The 22,793-nt window shown below is 42.8% G+C and overlaps 1 protein-coding gene across 1 annotated transcript in view; it reads right to left on the bottom strand.

Annotated features, from left to right (window-relative positions):
• Positions 1-22,793, bottom strand: part of APH1A (aph-1A gamma-secretase subunit) — a 70,139-nt gene that overhangs the window by 10,041 nt on the left and 37,305 nt on the right. The window contains exons 3-6 of the mRNA XM_078670531.1: positions 19,335-19,408; positions 17,257-17,379; positions 16,385-16,512; positions 5,381-5,504 (exon numbers count right to left, since the gene is read on the bottom strand). Coding sequence (XP_078526657.1) covers positions 5,381-5,504; positions 16,385-16,512; positions 17,257-17,379; positions 19,335-19,408 — 449 coding nt within the window. The remainder of the gene's footprint in view (positions 1-5,380; positions 5,505-16,384; positions 16,513-17,256; positions 17,380-19,334; positions 19,409-22,793) is intronic.

Here is a 22,793-nt window from a genome sequence, read left to right as displayed (position 1 = left end):
ACTCACACACGCAACGCCACTCACACACGCAACGCCACTCACACTCCACTCATCCACGCAACGCCACTCATCCACGCAACGCCACTCATCCACGCAACGCCACTCATCCATTTGCAAAACGAAAAAAGTTAAACTCTTCTATTGCGAGACCTATTGCATTTTCAATGCTTGTTGTCTTACTTATGACCCACCTGCAGATAGTGTTTGTTACCAACCACTTCGAGGTTCTTGTGTACCTTTAGATTTCATGTGTGTTATCTAGTTGTGAGGTATTTGCTGTGCGAGTGTGGCCTGACTGGGAGATGGGGTGTGCCGTTTTATGTTCTGGTGCGCAAGTTTTCCAATTAGAATCAGAAAGGGAGCTGGTTAGGGGAATGGCTGGCGTGGCATAAACATATATGCTTCTGGTGAGGTTGTATATGGAACTTAAAGCCTGTAAGTAAACTTGTGCATAGTTACAATACATTCTGAATGGACCCTTCCTACATGTGAACCGAGAATAGCGCCACACTTCAGCACAACATTTCTTATTGAGACTGTCAGCAAATACTGAAAATCTCAGTTAGGTTCAAGGATCACAGCATCCCTAAATCGGATTGCCTATTTCAGTCTTTAATAAAGCATGTTAAACGCGTGGTTTATTGTAGATTAGCCAACAGGTAAACAGTGAAAGATGAGGGTTTAACAGAGTGGTTACTACTTCCACCCGATTGATCAAAGGGGTGGGGTTGCTCGCTGGCTGACACCACCACCCCAATTTCCCCCAGTGCATACCGGTAAATGTCGTCACAGATCGTTTTTACTCACAGTACATGCAATTCACTGTTTGACAAAAATATGAAAAGATTATCATTCTGTCGCAGTGCACGCTTTCTCGTTAACGCACTCAATTAAGATGCATTGAACTGGATTCAAGTGTGCTTTAATGCCCGATTCACTGAACTCGATTTCAGTGTGCTTCAACCCCAGCTGCCTCAACGCTTTCTTCGCTTTGTTTCAACCTTTAAAGAGAGCATGTGCATGTCACACACTTGTCCCTGGCGTACTCATTGTAAAAACATTAAGTAGTGGAGACGGTTTGCCTAGCTGGACACTGGAGTAAGAAATAATTCGCTCTCTGCACTGACACGGATCACTTGCACTCTGCTGCCAGTCGTAATGTGCAGGCAGCGTCGCCCAGGAGAGGAAAAAAGGGGAAATAGTAGTATTATACTGCCACCTTGTGGCACACGCGCCGCAGTGAGAGCAGGATTTACGAAACACCTGTTGCTCCTTTGGTCCTACGCGGCCCTCTTAGGTTTTCAGAAACAACGGATCCCCGTCAAAGAGCAAGCCAGGGCCTTATACAACTTAGGGAAGCGAGTAGTTCGATTGATCACTACGGGATCATCTATAATTGTGAGTAAACTCGGCTGTACGTGTATGTACTCTGAGCCCCTCCTTGTTGTCAGAAGGATTGCCCAGCGCATCTTTTGCCACACGGTACACAGCGACCCGAGTAATCTTATTAGAAGCCCATAAACGGGGTTGCTCGCCGGGTAACGAGGAGAGCGAGGCCTGGGTCAGGTGCAGGCTCGTGGATTCCTATCCCAAACACTGACGGCTGGCTGGAACCCGTAAGCGTTCGTGAGGAAAGTAAACAGGAGAGGAAGAAAATAAGGACACCAAAGTGAATTACACATACACCCCGGTATCGGACACAGGCACAAAGAGGGCAAAATTACAAAGGAGAGAAGCCGACGCTTGGGAAGTGGGAAGAGGAAGCCACACAAGAAAAAGGGGGGTCGCCCACGAAAGGAGAACGGCGAGGACAATGTATGGGGAGCACAGCAACACACATGGAGCCCGGAGGGCGGCAGGGCCGGGGTGGATGGCAGGATGGAAGGGCCTGGGAGCACCAATGGAAGGGAATGGAATAGAATAGACAGGCCCAGGTCAGCGATGGTGGATAAAGGTTACAAGGCTTTATAGTTTGTGGAGGCCGACCGGTGGGAGATGCCGTGGTATTTCCGAGAACGATCGAACCAGGGTTGGAAGCTACAGGTGAGGGAGTGGAGCAAAGGACATTGAAAATAGACTACAGCCATGAAGTGGCAACGGTGGTCAGCCTGCCGGCTACAGAGGAAGGATTCAGTGTTGGGGGTGGAATAAAACTGAACAAGCCGGGTATGGATCAGTAAGTGTGGCAAGTACAGATAGCCACGCGGCAGGCAGACTTCCACAAGTGTGGGGAAGGGGAAGACATCCAAGAGAGTGGTGAGGCACAGATCCAAGTGGGACAGAGCTATGAGCTTCAGCAGTACCTCTGTGTGCCGGTAGGTGTTGCTCAAACGCCATTCGCCTCAGGAAATGGCGTGCAGAGCCTTTATAGGCATCACTCAAGCAGGCTCATATCAGTTTCTTTCTTTCAGCGCTACCAGATGCAGAGCCTGCTCTCGCTCTAAGAGAGACACTTTACCGCGGACCAGATACAAGGTTTAGTCCTGGTCCCGTTGCAGGAGTCGTCAAAGCTGCTTGCGAGGCTGTTCCTAATCATGAATCAAATTGGTCAGTTCAGTGCCGCACTACACCACCTACTGGAGCACAGAGGTACTGCTGAAAAGTTTCCAGATCCAGTCTGCAGCCTGTGGAATATTCAAAAGCTGGAGTCTGCTGCTAGAAATTCTCATTAGAAAGCGTGTGGCGCAGACAGCTATTTGGGGGTGGCGCAGAAAGCCATAGTTAGGGGTGGCACAGAAAGCCATAGTTAGGGGTGGCACACACAGCTACAAATATGAGTGGCCCATAGTGCTACGAATGCGGGAGGATATAGACAGTCACCAATGTGTGGGGGTAGACTGGGAAAGTTATGAACAGGACACATATCTACAAACGGTGACCAGAGATCATGTCCAGAACAGATAAATGAGAGCCATCAAAGACACGTAAAGGGCTACAAAAATACAGTAAGTCACAATGAGGAACTATGGGAGTAATGGTGGCAACAGGACAACAACATGATTGATGCACAAAATAACACAGCGATTCCCAAAAGATACAACCACATTAGAGGGAGACCCATACCCTGAAAGGTAGAAAGGTAGGCGACGTGGAAAAGGTATGAAAAAAAATCAACGAAACATGAAGGAATTGAGGGGAGATAGACAAACACAAACAAGCAGTGGCTTAGCCAATTAGTCGTGTCTTTCGCCTTTGCCAAAGCTTTTTGCCAATGTTTATTGCTGATGCCAAACAATATTGGTAACAAGAGAAAAGTAGAGCACAATGAGGCATACCGGTACATTCGTCACTACGGCGGCCCCCTGCAAGATAAACTATATACACATATGCCTTACCGTCTCATGACGAGACAGTTACTGTCATTTTTAACTGTCGCACCAATATGATAAGACCCCCATCTTCAATTGATTAAAACAAGAAAAACAGGAGCACAATAGTCCAGTTAAGGAAAGGAGCATTCCTTTAGTAAATTGCAGCTGCCGGGCCCTCCCAAAAAAAAAAAAAAAAAAGAATTTGAAGAAAGTGGAATGGGATGGAAGGGGGGCAATGGATAAGTCGGAAATGGGCCCGTTAAAAAAAAAATGGTGCCACCTATGAGTGTAAGGGCGGGGTGGGGTCAATTGAAGAGCCTGGAAACAGAATTCCCCCGCAAAAAAAAAACAACAAAAAAAATCTGAGCAGGATGGAAGATGGGGAAGCAATGAGTTGGAGAGCAGCAGGGCAAAACAGAGCCAAATGGAGATGGAAACAGCACATAAACTTAGACATTCCCCTGAAGTGCTGGAGGCACAAAGAAAAAATTACTTCCTTAAAGGTAAGCAGTGGAAGGAAAGCATCAGAAATAACAACATGGTAAACATGGTATCAAAGGCGGGTCAAATAAAGATCAGGGAGGAAAGCAGCCCCAGATGAAGCACAGAAATGAGGTAGACAAGAAAACTTGGAGCACAAAAGCTAGGAATGAGGCAGTGCCACAAATGGAGTGCCATGAGTGTGTGGACAAAGAGTGATGCATGACACGGCCAGGAGTCCTGTAGGAGGTGGAGGAAGGAGGTATTATTTAAAAGCGGTAGAGTGACGTGAGCACAGGGCTAAAAGTTCAAGAGAGAAGAGTTTGGGCAGTCGGTAAAAGCTGTGGTTGAGGGGAGACAGCGAGTAGTGAACAAGAGTGAGGCCAAACAGGCTCTAACACAACCAGGGATGGGGTGTCGAAGACAGACAGAGTTGCAAGGAGAAAGCAGAGAGAGCCATGAAAGAAATTAGAATAGCCAAGAGAGAAGTGTAGCGAGCCATAAAAACAGAACCTGCTCATAGCCAAGAAAATCACGAGTGCCATGGAAGGAAAACAGAATCACAAAGGGGTGTGAATACAAAAAAAGACTAAGAGAATCCCCCCCCAAAAAAGAACAAAACATGTAGAGAATGCCACGAAAGGGGAGCTAAGCACGATGAGAGCAATAAGTAGGTGCCAGAGCAGACAAATGGAGACACAATGGGGGATAAATCCAGTCCATATAAGCAGGAGATTCAGAGCCAATAAAGAGGACTGACAGATGCAAGTAGATGGTGGGGGCGAGGGAGTTGTCACAGTAGTAAAAAAAAAATAAAGAAGTGGGTTGTTGACGCAGGCAGAAACACAAGGGTTCAGATTGGACAAGACAGATAGGGCAGGAAAAGGAGGTGGGTCAGAAAGGGCAAGGGAGTGCCAGAGCCACAATGGGGGTGTTGCAGAGAGTAGGAATTGAAGGCTCAAAAATGCGGGGCGGGGGGAGCTTGGGCAGTCAGAGATACTAAGGTGGGGATAGAGAGGAAACAACAAAGTAGGACTGAGTCACAACCAATTGTTTTAAAAAAGAGACATAACTCAAGAAGGGGATTGGCGGGGGCTTGTGAGCTCTTAAAGGGGGTGGAGGGCGAGCTTAAAAAGAGAAAGCAGTAAAAGAGATCCATGGAGACGCAAATCTGCATAAGAGAGGAACATATAACCACTACCAAAGGGCAGGCGACAGAAAGAAAGACTGAAGAGTACAGAGAAAGAAAGAAAGACAATCAATTTTTAAGGTAAAATACATATTTTTATTTACATTACAACCTTAAAAATGTGCATTATGACAAACACAGAAATATTTCCTTTAGGCCAAAAAAGAAAAGGTACCATCTATCAAGACATCAAATGGAAGAAGACTTTTCACAATTTTACATCGCTCCTTCAATCACGCATACCTTTAAGATATGAACCCCATTGCTAGAGGATCCTAAGAAATTGTGGCATTTAACACAATATCCTCTGGTGAGAAAATCTACGGCTCTATGTACCCTTCCAATCAAAATAATGTTTTGATTCTGCATTTAGAACATTTAGGAATAAAGCTGATCTTACATGCAAGGCATTTCTGAATGTTGAGCCGAGAGCCCCCGGACGTGACAAACGCCCAGAAGCCCATTGCTACGGTGAGGATATAAATGGGAATAAGGCTGGCCTCGTACCAAGGGTTCAGGAACGTCTGAAACAGAAAAGGAAAACAAAATAAAATAAGATGATATGATATTTGCGAATGCTTTAAATAGTTACATTTTGAACCCGTGCCATCAATCACTGCAATCCCTATTTCAACGTTTAAAAATCAGACAACCTCTTTGAACGACAAAATGAAGGTGTGGAGGGGTAGAGAGAAAGGATATATTAGGCATGTATACACACACACACACAAACAGATACATACACCAACACGAGAAGTGGAAAAAAATAAAAGAACCGAATGAAAGCAAATCTAAAATTTACAGAAGTGTGTGAAGTCAATTTGAGATTTTATGTCTCTGCTGTCTTTCTTGCTGTTTAATTTTCATAGCAGCCAGTTAAGAGTATAAAATAAACGAACAGAACAGACAACTACAATTCCAAGCAAACCTTGGATTTAGACACTTAGGGCCAGATGTAGGTAGGGTTTTACCGGTCGGTAACGGCCGAATTCGGCCGTTACCGACCGGTAAAAGGATTTTGAGATGTAGGGGGCAGAATCGGTAAATTTACCGTTCGGTAAATTTACCGACCGGTATTTTTACAGATTCGGTAAAATTGATATGTAGGTGGGACTCTTATGAGTCCCACAAGGCCTAAGAAATCGGTATTTTACCATCAAATTCAATTTGATGGTGAAATACCGATTCAGGTGTGCATGCACATGTGTGCATGCACACCTGTGCCATATGACAGGCAGACCTGCCCTTAGGGCAGGTCTGCCTGCCATATGGCCCCCGACCCTTTTTTGGGGGTGCTAGAGGGTGTCAAAGTGACACCCCCTGCACCCTTGTCAAAATCGGTATTTACCGATTCGGTAAATACCGACCGGTAATGCCCCATTCATTCCTATGGGCTTCAAAGCCCATAGGAATGAATGGAGCATTACCGGTCGGTATTTACAGATTCGGTAAATACCGATTTTTACCGATTCGGTAAAATACACATCTGGATGGACCTACATGTCCACCCTTCATATTTACCGATTCTTAATTACCGAATCGGTAAAATTCGGTAATTAAGAATCGGTAAATATTTTTTACCTACATCTGGGCCTTAATGTAGATTAGAGGCGTTTCATTAGTTAAAAAAAGTATTTAGACTAACACCACCTGTTTGCACGTCCTCTTTCTTAGTGCAGTCAGCGATGGAAGTCATTATTTTCTGTCTCTTCAAATGGTGCTATATATTAGGTTACTGTAAATGCATATGTTACAAAACAGAGCTGACTGTTGGATTCACTAGACTTTCTCCCATGACACGCAGACTTCAAATCTCGAGGTTTGGTCTTATTGGCTGGGTCCAAACTCGGGTGGCATGGTGATCAAAAGAACAATGGATTCAACCCAGATCTCTTGACTGGGGGTGAGTGGTTGAAAAGATTCAGCATTCTGTCCCTCATCTTGTTGTGCTTACTATGTTCGCCCTAAGTGGTCATGGGTATGCCCAGACGTGGGTCCCTTACTCGTTGTGCCACTGGATTCAAGCTAGTCTGGCTGATGAGGGGTGATACCTCAAAACTGGTCCCAGGATGCTTGTTTAGGTTCCAGGGAGAACCTGGCCTGGCAGTTTCGGCTGGACTGTTCCCATGAGTAGCATGGGCAAGACTGATTTGCATATGACTGGGCCCAAACTGGGGTGGCGTGTAAGTAAAACAACAATGGATTCAACCCACATCTCTTGAGTGGAGGTGAGTGGTTGAAAAGTTTCAGCACTCCCTCCATCATCTTGTTGGGTTTGTCTTATCGGGATCACCATACACAAGTAGAAAGACTCACCTACTTTTCGAGATCCCATACTCTGAAACTGGACTTTACACTTTGGTACCATGTTCCTTGTCACAGAGTGCTCATTTCCACATTAATTTTGAGGAAAACAAGCCTTATTTCTCACGCTTAGGCTAAGCTTCATTTTAACAACATTAACTTTATTGTATAAAACTAGACTGGGCATATTACTCTATTTTATCAACACTGACTGACTTTGGTGGTAATTATTCTACAAAATATGGCTGTACAAAAGCGTCAAGAGCATTATTTTGGTCTAGACTCAGCCTGATGGTGGTAACCGGTATATTTAAGCCAATGCACATTTTAATAAAAGGCCAGACTCCTAAGTGGTAAATTTCCCTACCAAACATATTGCCAAAATGGTCTTTTAATGAAAAACATGGGCCTCCGGATGCAGCAGAAGCCTTTGTTGAGAAGATCTCTAATAGTATCAGAACCATGATTGAGGATGGTCCATCCTCCAATGATATGGAGAGACTGCCACTAAAAGATTCTCCACAAAAGAGGAGAACTAAAGTGGAGATAAAGATCACAGTGTCACTCACTGAAAATGCTGACTTGCTTGAGGAACCAGTTTGACTCTTCATTATTAGTCCATCCTCTGTCAACAAAGTGGGTCTCTATTCCTCATGTGGAGGAATAAATCAGATCGAGAATAAGCAACCTTTGGACAAGGTTCTAGCAAACAAGTTGAAATTAGAGTGCTCATGTCCTATGATTCCTGACAAAGTTTTTGCTACATCTTTGATCCTAAACTTTCAACCTCTTCTCCAAATACAAAACACAAAAAAAATGGAACAACAGAGCCTGGTCAGCCTTTCAAGGCAAAGTATTTCATACCAGTGGCAACATTATTTGAGAACGCGGAGCAGGCAAAGGAAGGTTCTATAACAACAATTGATCCATGTGAGCGGTCTAACTAGATCCAATGCATTATTTTTCTTTATTGGAATCACAAATCCAGCAATTTCATTGGAATGATGCAAGGGTCTGCTTCTAAACGAGATCCCAAGCTCTCAGGATTAGCTTCTACTGAAGAGAGGTTAGCTGCCAAAGGTATTTTGCTTGGCGATAACTTTATTATAGAAAATCTCTAAATATGTGAAAACACTCCGTTCTATTGAAGGGTCAAAACCTCTTTGAAAGAGTGGTTAGGCCAATGTGTGTGTTTTTCCACAGACTGCTAGGATCAGGGCTAAGGCATGGAAACGGCCAGGCAGTATAAAGATTTAGCAGCCTTTTGGATAATTGATAATCCTCCCTTTTTCGTTAATTATAAAAGGCCACAGGTTGATTCAACAGATATCCAATGGGTAAATCACCCAGGAAAACATAGCAGCTTGGGCTCCCCGGATGACTAACATGATCAAGGCTGCAACTATAGGCCTCTTGCCCAGTCATGGAATGGTGCAATTATCGTCCCAATTTTTAAAAAAAAAGGATAAAAGGAACCTCTGAAGCTGCTACCGTCCAGTTTCTCTATTGAACAGCACTGCTAAAATCGTATGGAGAGTAATATTACAAAGAATGGAGGACTGGGCACAGCAGAACAAGATTCTCCCCAATGTCAAGTAAGGATTTCGTCCAGGGCTGGGTATAGTGGAACAAAGTTTAAGTTTGCACCAGATTACAGGGAAATGTTTCAGGGTCAGGAGAGGGGCCATTCATGTGGCCTATATGGACATCTCCTCTGCATTTGACATGGTCCTCGTTTCTAAATTGTAGGACATAATGGAGAGGCTGGGATTTGAAAAAATCCTGAATAATCTACTCCACCGTTTGCACCGGCACACTTCGACAAAAGTATGATTCAGGACAAATGGCAAACTCACGCCTAGTATGAACTCCGTCTTAGGAGTTCACCAAGGCTGCGTTCACGGCCCCTTTCCTATACCCCATCTACATTAACGAGCTGGAAGATTTCCTAGCCAAGGCAGGGAAAGACATGCCTCAACTGGGAAACCATCCAGTTCTTCTCTACGCAGACAACCCAGTTCTTATCGCTAGAATTGCAAATGGCTTCCAAACGCTCTTTGCCGCCTTTGACTCATTTATGAGCGAACTTGGGCTAGAGACAAATTAGTTTAAATCTTTGGTCTTTACCTGTGGGCGCAAAAAAAGAAAATGCAAAAAATGTTTACAGCAATAGGACCAAGGTGGCTAAAGTTCACAATTTTACTCACTTGGGCATTCCCTTTGATGCCGTCTCACAATGGAAATATTTACTCAACTTAAGGGTCCACCAGTTTCAAAGGTCAGTTGATGCCATTTTTTGTTTTACTCAAGACTGGAGCACATACCTGTGAAGGAGTTCCTGCATTTTTTTTTAAGCAAGTGCACTGTGATAGGTACTTATGGTTATGGTATAGGTCTTGGGGATATGTCAATACATGGCAGCTGCAAAGGGTGGAAAACGGCTTCCTAAGAAGGATGCTGTCTGTTCCACATTCCTCTTCCACCCTTATGCGCAACTCAGAAGCAGGTTTAGGTTACGAGGAGGATCGGATTAAATTAAGCCCTTTGATATTATGATTAAGTCTATGGAGGAGAGCTGAGGCATCTTTGACAAGATCATTTCCGATTGCCTAGTACTAGATAGTGTGTTTGCAATTCCGTTGTTAGCATATATAAAACAGACACTCACATCCTTAGGAGGCCTTGGAGCTGTTCACTAACCCGGATTCTATTAGCAACAATAAGAGTGACCTAGTTAAAAGTCAGTACCTCTCTTTTCGTCACAAAACTCAGGCAAATGCGCTGCAGAACTCAGACTACTAACATCTGCAGGAGCCCATACATGACTTTGGTTCCTGCATTTAATTTCATTCCATTACCAATACCAATCACAGATTCCTTCCTACTCACTTCCAATTTAACACAATTCACTTTTTAATTGCATTTTCAACATGAATGAATAGAAGGTATCAGTTTTCAAGCAACAGATGTTAGTTTAGGTGCTATTTCAGTAGACAAATCTTCTTTCACAAACCTATTCTCTTTTGTTTTTGTCAGGAAAGTAAGCAATACAACTAACACCTTTCAATCCTTCAGGACTTCTAGGCAATCTCTTTCTAGTGAGAGAGAGAAGACCTTAACTTAAATCTTCACCACTTCAAATTTATCCTATGCAGACATTTCAAGATGGAAACAATCGCCACTTCAGACATCACCTTCAACCCCTCGATTGAATGGTGCCTGTAAGGTAGACCTATCTTTCACTTCCAATCGTTCCTTCCCTTTGGACGTATCTACAATTTCAATGGGAGGGTACATTTTACTTAGTAACAGACCTTCCTTCTAGTCTCTTTTTTGCTCCCTGGTGCTTTATAACACTCAAGCTGCTGCACACACATCTAAGATCTCAAAGAATGAATTCACAAATCAGAATGACATTCTGATTTTGTTCCAATTCAAAAAAATATTCTCAAGATGCAGTTCAGTCCTCCATTCTTTTCATTCAAAGTTTGGGTTATGTCATAAGCCAACCAAAATCAATACTTAATCCAGTTCAAACTATAAAAGTCCTAGGTTTTCTAGCAAATTCATTCTACGCTACATCTCCCAGAAGCACAACTACTATCAGAAATGAGTCATTGCTTTTATTAGTTTCTTCACACATATCACTTTAATATTTAGCTCAAATTGTTGGTCCATTCACTATTGAGCTCTTTAAAGATTTTAAATTCACAAAGAGGCCATCATGATTTTCCCATGCTCGTTTATTAAAGCTCACACATTTATTGTCTTTCCAGAACGGCCCACATTCAGGAGCCGTTGGTTAGAACCATCGGGAGACTCTTAATTAAAGCTACGGTACAGAGTCTTTCCTACTTATGTCCACCATGAACTCCCTCGATTGTGTTTGACCCCCCTTGGGGCTCTTTCCTAATTATATCCATTTTTGCTCTAGATCTACTGCCCTACCAACCCCCCCCCCCACCCCACGTGTCCTGATGAAGATTAGAACCATCTGGAGACTCTTAATTAAAGCTACGGTACTGAGTCTTTGCTATTTATGTCCACCATGAACTCCCTCGATTGTGTTTGACCCCCCTTGGGGCTCTTTCCTAATTATATCCATTTTTGCTCTAGATCTACTGCCCTACCAACCACCCCCACCCCACGTGTCCTGATGAAGACCCTCCTGTAAGGGCCAACTTTCTCCTAACTTCTGTATAGGGTCGAAACGTTGACAACCGGCTCCCTCACCAGTTTCCTGTCCTAGCTACAAATAATTTGGCTCCCCTACTTGGAAGCATGGTTACGATCTAATACAGTGTCATTCACGCGCTTTTCCTGTGCCTGGCGTTAACCTTAGCCAGTCTCTTAGTATTTCGCAAAGGAGTGTTTGTGACTTTTACTGTATATATTTTACTTGTGCACCACTGTTTACCACGTCTACCCTCCTCCTTGCCACCCCCCCTCCTTCCCCTCTTGCCTTGGGCACTATGACATGTTGATTTGTGCATTTATGCTATGTGCGCTAATTTTACATGCAGTACTTTGTGATTAAATAACAAATCTACTTCCTACTCTTGTTTATTGTTTCCAGTTTTTCTATTGCCTACTATACTATTTGCATCTATCCTGGGACCACTTCCTTTTCTGTACCTACCGTCCATGGGGCCATCATGTGTTGAGACTAGACAGTAACCATACACATGGTCTAACTCTTCAGGGGTTGTTGACCTCTGGGTCCTGATGCTCTACTCCTTTAAATTCGGAGAGGGACCTCACCTCTGAACTGGACTGAACCATCTGAGCAGCAGAAGGGCTGCTTCTTCCTCTACCTCAACATCCCATTCCCCTGTGATGTTGGGGTGTTGTCTCTGTGTCGTTTCAGCATTCGGATGGCCCTCCTCCACTGGCACTGGTATCAATTCATCTTCTTCAACTGGAAGGTGAGGAAAGCCTAGCACATGGCCTAGTCATGCTCGGGGTAGAGGTACAGACACCAGCCATATTACATATAGTGCCCCAGGCATGTGCATCTGTAGGGCACTTTGGTATTACAGAAGGGGCTGCAGAGCTTGTGCATCCCTTCTGTAATAAGAGATAGTGCTGGCGCATATGTAGCGCCAGCACTATCTCAAGATTGCAGTCCCTCATTTGCATGGCCCCATGCAAATGAGAGAACCTGCACCATATTATGGACGCTGGCACAAGGGCAAAGAAGCTGGCCGGTGCCGAGAAGACGCCGAACGAGGACTCTCCACTGATTAAAGTATTGAAGGGAGACAAGACCATACTCACCGGTTGGGAGTTGGCACTTGATTTTAGAAAGTGGTTTCCGTGAACGGTATGAAAGAAAAATTGGCCATCTAGCACGCAAAGCACAGTATCTCTGGCAGTGGCATCTCAATACTGTTTGCCCTGAAGAAATTGCCTGATAAAGACCAAGGCAATGAAACATGTCGGCTGTGAGTGAAGTGCGAATCGATAGGTAGTATTCGCATCTCTCCTTTTTATGTATATATGTTTACTGTTTGCAACAAGAGAATGCGAGTAAAAGGTTTTTGTATCTTGTTTGCACAGTAGTTTTTGTGTTATATGTTGAACGTTGTTAGTCCTTGTCACATATAAGTTTTGCGTACACTGCACCATTCACTGTCTCCTTTTCCTTTGGGTTTCGGACACGTTTACGTTAAGCTAGGTGACACCGATGATGAGAACAGGGCCATCCTGGTGAGTACCAACCAGAGGTCCCATTGGTGGTGCGCCCGTGAGGCGTCATCTAGCTATTCTCACATTTTTTCAAATGTTGTCCTTCTAGTGGATGTATGTACTGTGTTGTCTGGTTACATGTTTATCAGAGAATGGCTATCTTTTATTTTGGCAATATACTGGAACATGGTAATAATCTCTAGAATCAGAGGTGTGGTTGGAATGATCTTTTGGCAATCCATAGATGTTCCCAGATCCATAAGATTAATTGCCTTTAGGACCAGGTCTTTTTGTGATTATTGGTTCAAAGAAGCTGGCTGCCAGGAGGCGCACTGAAAGTTGGCACACTGTCAGTGCACCCCCCTGATGGCAGCCCTCTGGATTCACTGCATCCATATGCAAAGGGAACTCGAATACCTCTTTAAAGAGCAGGCAATTTGTCACCCGCACACTGAAACACTGAATGGCTTTTAAGCAGTTGCTTCGTATTTCACATGAATGCCCGGCTCCCAGGGCAGCACGAGTGCCCAGTTGTGCTGGGGGCAGCGCATTTACTTTAACAGCACCAAGGCTTGTTAGGTACTGTAGTTGTTTACCGTTCTGAATTTTTAGTTTATTCTGTAAGTTACTGCTAGAAAAAAATTAAACAGCAGGAAAAACAGCATAACACTCAAATCCATGTGTTAAATAAAGTTCGGACTTTCCGATATTACCCCATAGAAAATTTCTATTCAAGGTTTGATAGGCCACAGACTCCGAGCTAACAGAAAAAAGGTAGCTTGGCATCCATTACAGATTCTTACTGGATCTGCTTTAAAGAGTTGCAAAGTTTTTCCAAGCCAGGCCACACTTTCAGTCAGCAGCACCTTATATGTTGGAATACAATGTCAAAATGAAAAACAATAAAACTTAAAAGTCCTATTGCAGAGTCAGAACTGGCTTAAAGTGTCACATGACATTGGCTACCTGGCAACTGAAGCCCTAGTTGCCACAAGACTAATGCGCCTTTTCTACCATATGATTTGGACATGCCATTATTACACACATTTTGGACAACTACGACAGATCAGGAGGACAGATGGACCCAAAATGGAAGCCTTTACAATCCTAAAATATCTGTTGGGATTTTAACGGTTAGACCCAAAACATACAAGTCAAATAGCAAATTTATGGATTTGACCTTTCAACTAACCAAAAGACTTATAGTACTTAACTTGAAAACTGCACAGGCGCCTGCCCTGGAGGCCAGGAAAGCAGAACTTTACAAGTGGGTGCATGCAGAAGACACTGTTGGACTGCGTTTGAGAGACAGAGCAGGCAGGGATAGGAGTGTGGTCAACTGGGATTCTATATTATTAGAAATAAAACCTAGATCAGACAACAGGCTGCCGTGAATGTTAATGAGATTCGCTTCATACTTGTGCGGGAGTAGAATGGGCCAAAGGCGCAGACTAATGGGACCTTTGGTAGCCAACCTCTAGATAGATTTTCCTGTAATTCTTTAACATGTCCGGCACTGGAACAGAACAGTCTTCACCATAACATTTGAATGTATAGTGCCTCCCAACTGGTGGAGTTTTTCTTTGTCTTGACTGTATTGATGACCCAGCAAATTCACTGTGATTTGCTTTCTTCTAGGACGTAAATGGGTTCTTACAACACAGGTCATGGTATAGCCTTATATGCAATAATAACACTGAAGCGGATTGTCATTGGTTCTCGTGTATATGTAAAATACAAAGAAACTAAAGAAAAGACATGGACTACCTGGCAGCTACGCATCTTAGCTTCACTATGCCTTAACATCGAATAATTTTCCACTTTATGGCAATTTCTTAAGTAGAAAACAATCTAGTTTAAAAGACAGACGCACACAGGCCCCTACGAATGCCCTCTCACCACCTACTTTAATAAGGCCAGTGAGAAGGGAAACCTCTCCAGCCTTTGCATTACATGTCTTGTTCAGTCTAAATCGATTATGTTGTATCATGCCTCCTTTCACGTTTCTTGTCCCTGGCTGCGGACAAGCAACAATGTATGTGGAGTCTGTTTTCCACTTATGTTACCATAATGGATGGACGTTTGTGAATTGTTCCAGACTCGTATAGCTGTAAAGGAGAAGGGGTGAGTGGACACACATATGGGGCGGACGTCACCCTGCATAATAAACAACAAGTGTTCTGTTTTTTATATAGGATATAAAGGTGTACTGAGGTCCTGAAAACCCTGGTATTTGGTCTTTCATCATGCTGCTGTAATGGCAGGAGGTGTGTGTGGCTGTTCTTCCTGCATGGTGCTGTAAAGGATGATGATATAAAGTGACAGTGACAGTTCTTCCCTCGTGTAGATTTAAAGGAGTGGATATTTTGCCCTCGCTCCTGTTGTGTATCTGCAACGTGGTAAAGTATTAAATCTGGTTTTATGTTCATGTACGGATGGAGGGGAGTTCCTCAGGAAGCTGTTAAGGAGAGATGGTTGTTGGATATGGTCTTTCCTCGTGTTACTGTAACAGAGGACAATGTGTCGTGCCAGCTTTTCTCTCGTGCAGCTGTAAAGGAGGGAGGTTTGTTGAAACCGTCTTGTGTGTTCTGTGCTGCTCAGTCCCAAGGGGTGATGATGTTGTTGCAATAGTCAGCTGTGTTCTTGTCCACACTTGTGCAGAGAGAAGGCAGAGCAGGAGCACTTCTATTTCTTCTAAAATGTAATTTCTTCTTTATTGAATTGTTCCCTGCCTCGAGGAATTCTTACCCATTCGCAGGGGGGCTTTTATTTACTTTATATTATATTATACTGGACTATACTACATAATACTGTGTTGTTCATGCTATGTCATGTCCGCTCTGCTCACAGAAGGCTTATACTGAGGATCGTATGGAAAGTTAAGGGAAATTCTATGGCAGGGTGCAGCAGATAAAAGAAGCTGTTCTTCAGCAATTTTGGAATTTCAGAATATTCAACAGTGTTTGACCCAGTGCCAAGCATTAGACTTTCCGATCAAAAATTCCTTTTCTGCTTTCAAAACTGCAGCAATCTTTTAACTTTTATGTTTGGTAAATACTCTAAATGCAGTTTCACAGCGAGTTACTAAATGAATGACTGACACTAGAGTTATTAGGACTTGGGTACTGGTGCTAAAAGAATAACTGTCAGAAGGCCTCTCTGTTCTGCATCTAAAGTGGATATGTAAGCTTTCAAACAGACCATCCCCAGTTACTGTAGTCCCCTCCTGAGAGCACGAAATTGGGGAAGGTTTTACTCCATTGTTTTGCCTGGGATTCTCGGTGTTCTGGGAAAAAAAGACTGCTGCACAATTTATACATCATTTGACTCATGCCCTCAAGCTCTAAGTCACAAGGTGTTTCACCCCACCCGTAATCTATTAGTCTCTAGTCTACCTTCCATCGACACTCACCAAACCAGACATGATCAGGTGACTGGCGAGAACCACCCCAAGTGGCCAGAGGCGCCGCTTCTCACAGGCATCAAAAAATACCACGCCCCAGAAAGTGTGGAGGAACACGACTGCCATTGTCAGGAATGCTGGAAAGAGAAAATGTGTAGGGCACAGGTTACTATCAAAAATAAAACCAGAAGATTCATAGCAGAATAAAGATTCAGTTTCTGCTTTTGGAATATATGTAAAGATCCCATATACTAAAAGATTTTGAGTGGGTGGCAAAGCTGCTGCTTAATTGTCAACATGAGATCAGGAGGCTAAGCAAGCGTGCGTTCAAAGTATACAGAATGGTCATTCCTATGTGCATTTCACTAGTCCCCTTTTATGCTATATATTCAGAGGAAGGTGAGAAATTAAAAAGAAGATGAATAATTTCATTCCACTTTCTTGAGCTACCTGCTGATCTTGGATGTGTTCAAAAGAAACTGTATTTGGTATATTCAGTTTCTCTTCAAAATGAACCCCTGACCACCAGGTGAACCTCAGGAGAGACAATGCAATGATCTTGGAAAGGGCACCTTTTATATTCAACTGGAGCTAGAGTCAGGGTATTAGTCCCCTTTAAAAGAGCTCATCATCAATAAATGCTGCAGACTGGAGAAACCAAATTTAAAGAAAAGAATAGCTGATTTTGAATTATAAACTACAATATATTGGGTACAAACTCAAAAGATTAAACCATGAAACCTTTCACTGTTTCTGACAGATCACTCATGGATTGGATTTTTTGGGGGTTGGCCTCCAATGTTTCCAGATATTGAACACCCTTATTTAATATGAAATAGCAGCCTCACTTAGCAAAGAGTAGAGGGGAACTATTGACTTACCTGAAGTGATAAAGTAGTAAGGTGAATCCCCATGTATACCCACGATCCCCGGCCCGATTGAGTCTGCAAGTATGTTTATGACGGAAAAGACTCCACTGATGATCCCGAAAGCAAGACCAGACACTGGAAAATAAAAGAAAAGATGAAGGTTACTTTACGAACAAGCAATCAGAAAGAATTATAAGAATGTGAACTGCTATAAAAATGAGTGCCCTTGGTTCTTTGGCGAGCCTTGAGCTAAGGGTAAGGGCTCAAAGTCTTTTAAAAAAAGATTGTGCTATCTCCTATGCTCTTAGCCATCCAACGGTTTCAGTCACACCGATGGAGTGGCAAAGCAACGTTCCTGTTGGGCAGGTGTCAAAGCTTAAAGCATGTTAATATACTGTGAGAACTTAGCATAGAAGCTTGAGTGTTGTCTTTTCTCTGCCCCATATTATGTCACAAAGCCATCAGCATGCTTTACTGTGAAAACGTAGTGCGGCCTGGATACAGCCGAGAGGCTAAATGGAGTGTTGCATGACTGAATGAGCTAGTTAACCAAAAATCTATTGGTTACAAGGGGGAGTAAATTTGAATAACTAACCTGTAAGTGCAGTTATTCAGTAAACAAATGCTGGTTTGAAAATTCCATTAATTCAGAATCCTCAATAAATACATGGAATATACATGCATTAGTACTTTTCGGAGTGATGCATTAAGGCCATTTTCCACGTTCAGGACTACTTCTTTTTACTTGCTCTCTTCTGCGGTGTAATCAAGTGTTCATATATTGGATTCCTTTGGAACCGTATCGACAAGGCTACACACAGTCTATCTTATTCTGTCCTGAAGAAGGCCCGCGTTTGAAGCTTCTATGTAGCACAGATACACAGGAGTCGAAACATCAATGCATAATTAGGAGCTTTACATTCCATTTAGACCAGTAAAAATGATTTTGAATAATTCTAGGTCACTTTGATAATAACCACGTTTTTTCTCTGTGCCTGAATATTAGTCGTTTATGTATGTATCCAATGGATTTGTTGTGATTTATGAAAACTATACACTTTATTTCACTTTGTCTCATCTTTTGCACTAGATAATTATGTATGTATGACCTGTTTTTATGATGATACAAGAATCTTTCTGCTTAAAATAAATTACAGAATAACATAATTAGTTTGTGCCATTAACTTTTAGCATGTGTTTAGACAGATATGTATACCCATTATTGATATCCTAACATTGCAAGGGATAAGAAAACTTTGAAGTTATTTAGCTTTGAAAAGTGTGTTGTGGCAGAACCACTGTTCGTTTCATGTAATTGTCCCCAGGTTCTGCACTGTACTGGGTATCCCCATTGATTAGTACTGACTTTGGATTACAGCAGTGCCTGGCTGGCATGTATAGACATCTTCTCACTATAAACTTCTGTGTGCAAGTTTATATGTGTGTAGGTGGGTGTAAACTACCAGTGCAGTTGAGCCACAATAGTGCTATTGCCTGGATTTGTGCTACACATATTTTGTCACCCTAGACACAGTAAAACAAGAGTTGTTAGGCTAGCATTTATGAGAATAAACAAACAAGCATTGGCAACTAGGCAAAAATATTTTTTGTTTTCAAAAAGCACACATCTCACATCACCATAGTAGTCCCCTGAAGTGAACTACTAATGCAGATGTGATTCTTGTGGAAGGACAGAATGCTGTCACTCACAGTGAAGTCAGCCAATGGCTGAAGTGGGCTGATGCATTGCCCCATGCTTTACGTAATGTTGTGGTGGACAGAAGAAAAATGTGGATGACAAAAGCAAACCAGGCATATTATAAATGTAATGTTAGTAAAGTCAACAGGCCATGGCTAGTACCAGACCGAAGAAGTGGCGCAGCAGATGGAGTTCTTAAAGGGACAGGACTCTTTTCACTCTTTTACATTAGAAGTCAACCAAGTTACATTTTTCTTAACCTTTCGATATTTTTACCCTGCCTTTGCACTTCCCACTAGTACATACTATGAGCTTTGCTATCTGATACCATTAAAACACATCTTCGTCCTCCAGACAATCAATGATCACTAATGTTGATTTATTCACTCACCATAGGCCATCTGCTGAATGGAGATTGGAGACCTTCCATCTTCGCTGATGGTAGCCAAACCTTCATCTGCTTTCCTAGTGGGTACATACAAAAAATCCAACATATTCAAGTGGTTAACCTTTTTTTTTTCTTTTTACTTTTGTGGAAAAGCAATTACATGTTCAGATCTCTAGATATTAAATTGGTTATTGGCAAGAATTTACAAACACTCATTCTTTGAGACACAAAAATACAAATGACATGAGTACAGTGATCATTGGTGGCTTAGAACAGCTATAAGCTATCACTTTACAGACTAATACAACTTTTTTTGGCTGTTCAGCAACCTCAGATAAGTTTCTTTTGATCCTGCTATAACCTTTGCATGTCAGCGTTAAAACCCACTGCAGAGAAGATTGTGTTTCCGCCCTAATGTTTATTGATGCGATCAATGCCTTTCCAGTACTTTTTGTGCTATTTAACCTGGTACAGTTGGTCCATCTGCCTGCACAACTGCAGTTCAAGTAGGTCTACTCAGCCCAAAGTCTTCATGCCAAAAGTTGAGTGTGTATGCTGAAAACTCTTTAGAGTGCTTTTTGAGTGAAGGAGTTTTGTTCCAGGTCACTGCTACCGTTCCGGTCTCCTCATCCGCGGGTTTGAGCCCTCATGCGAATACAATGTGCTGGAAATTACGGTGAAATGTAACAGTAGAGCTGTAGCTCGCGCTGCAATACACCGTTTTTGGATCCGCACGTTGAACTACACAGGAAAGTCACAGTGTTCATATTTCCGAGCAGTTTCTTACATTGGCGGGCTAAGGAAAAGCCAACCTGCAGATGCAGAAAGTGGCAGCTGCCCACCAGTAGAGGTAAAATTCACACAGCGGATCCAGCTGCATGGTGATCAGCTCCAGCATTTCCATTTCCAGTAGCAGTCATTTTGTCTGGGGAGTCTGTTGCCATCTTCTCATCCTCCTCTTTGCAGCTGAGACCCTGCCCTGCGGCATGTGCGAAAGGCATCCCAAGATCAAAATGAATGCAATTTATCATTACTAATTCGGACATTGGTATGTTGAGAGCGCCATCAAAGACTTTTAAGTGGCTCCAGGTTTATAATGGGCGTGATAAGCCTTCTGCTCACAACATTCCAATGTTTGTCTTTCTGTTTCTCCCTTTTCAATTTAGAACATCCTACCCTTAATGGGTGGAATGGTCTACTAGCTTTATATCCCTTCCGCCTCGGGCTACACCTGTTGTTAAAGGCCCTCTCCCTCGTTATTGGCCATCACCTTTAGCTCAAGCCTAAACAACAGGTTCAGGGCCTTTAACAACCGGCATAGCCCTCTGCAGCGGGCTATAAGGCTATATTCCATATTGTGGATTCTACTGTGGAGGCTCTATCTCATGTTTCTGAGACCATTTGCTTCACTGCCACAAGTGCCTTTGGTGTGTGTAGTTATAGCCCACTGCCAAGGGCTAAACCAGTTGTTAAAGACCCTAGACCCAAGTTGCGCCTCGGTCCAATAACGAGGAAGAGGGCCCTTAACAACCAGTATAGTCCAAGACAAAGGTCTATAGGGCTATTAGAACATTCCACCTACCAAGGGTAGAATGTTCTAAATTTAAAAGGAAGAAACATGGAGACAAACATTGGAATGTCGCAGATCTGGTCTTATACCAGCCATTATAAGCTCAGAGCTACTCAATTGTCTTCAATGGAGCTCTCAACATTCCAATGTTCTAATTCTGGTTATGGCAGCCAGAGATAAAAGTAATCTTGTACAAGAGAACTCTATGATTAGCAGCTAACTAGCTACATTCTTGTTGATGGTTACAGAGTTGTTGGTGCAGGTGATCTCGGCTACGCTGGGATGGTTCAGGAACCGTTTGAAATCATTACACAGCCCAGATGGAAACCCTAATCATCTGGCAGGTAAATTGGCCTGAAAACGATGAACGCCATTATAAAAACCTTAATGGTAGGACGGCCTCCTCTCACTGAAGACAAATGCACGTCTGATAGCACTACAGATGTGGATTTGTTCAAGAAACGCAAGGAAGCCTTTCTGTACAGACTTAGAAGCACAAAGAAGAGCATTATCAAGAACTAGACAGCGCAATGGGTTACAACTTAAAACAGTCTCACCGGAAGAAAAGCAAGTTTCTTCTGCTGAGGCTGGACAGGTTGAATGTAATGACTCTGGTAGCTAAGCTGCATGATTAGTAAGCTAGCATTATTCAATCTCAGCAGACCAGCAGATCTCGCTCTAACACTGGTATTGTAGGACAGGTTCAATTCTCTTCATCCTAGAATATCACAGCAAACCCCCCGCTACACTAAAGCAGCAGCAGTATATATATCTGCTCTGTCCGGATGGAAGGAGGTTTTGGTGATGTGATATATATATTCTGGAGGGCTGCAAAAAGCAATTGATAAAGAGCTCAGGAAACGCCTATGGCTGATGTGTCCCTTGCATCGTGTGAAGAAAGAGTGACAGCCATACCTAATGTCACACAAAACATGATTGACAACCTAGCCTCTTGTGAAGCGGGACCAGCGGTGGATTGTCTTTTGTTTGGAAACCCATTCGTGAAAAGGTTATGAAAAGTTTGTTGATACCTACATGGCCCAGGGCAAAGCACGTGTCAGTGAAGGTGCTCGACAAGCCCTTCTTGCAAGAGCCAGGCATGGACGATGGTGCGATGCTAGCAATTTTCTTCATCAAGGCCCTCAATGGAAGCTCAGAAAGTACACCAATTCACACAGGCATCCCTTTGGTTCTTTTTCACATCCAGAACTAGAGTCACCACAAAGCCCACAGCGTCTGTGAGCCTAAGAGTTCTGGAATTAATTCAAATTTGCATATACTTAACATTGATTGAAAATAAATTATCAAGTATACAGATAGGTCAGCTAAATGCACTTTTAAATGGATTTATTTCAGACCAATTTATAGTATAGCACCATGGTGAACAGCTCTGAATGAGCCTACCCTTTCTTTCTGTCTCAGCAGAATGTAACATTTTTGTAGCCTTCACATCTGAAAGGTTTAATCATATTAAAGGCATCCAGTCAAAGATAGACATCCTCACTTCAGTATAGCTTTTTTAAATTTCCAATGATTATTTAGGTTTTTCCTTTGTTGTAGGATATATATATTCCTGCTTATGGTAATAATGCTATGTTTTTTATTACTGTTGTATTTAAACTCCTGATGAGCTGAGAATGTGTTCTTTTATATGATTAACAAAATCAAGAATATAGCTAAAAGTAACATTTTTAAGCCAGGTGTGCCAAAGCCTTTTTGCGGTTGCAAAGGGCACAATTTGCAAAACTGGACCATTCGCGACCGCAAAATAGACGTTGTCTATGTAATAAAGCCAAATTGCAATTAAGTTACACATTAACAAATCGTAATTTGGGTTGGTGCCTACATACCAAATCGTTATTTGGAAGGACCTTCTTTAGGGCGTCCGTTTA

Source organism: Lissotriton helveticus, chromosome 12 (genome assembly GCF_964261635.1).
Source record: "Lissotriton helveticus chromosome 12, aLisHel1.1, whole genome shotgun sequence".
Classification (NCBI taxonomy): Eukaryota; Metazoa; Chordata; class Amphibia; order Caudata; family Salamandridae; genus Lissotriton; species Lissotriton helveticus.
This window is presented reverse-complemented; position numbering and strand designations above follow the sequence as displayed.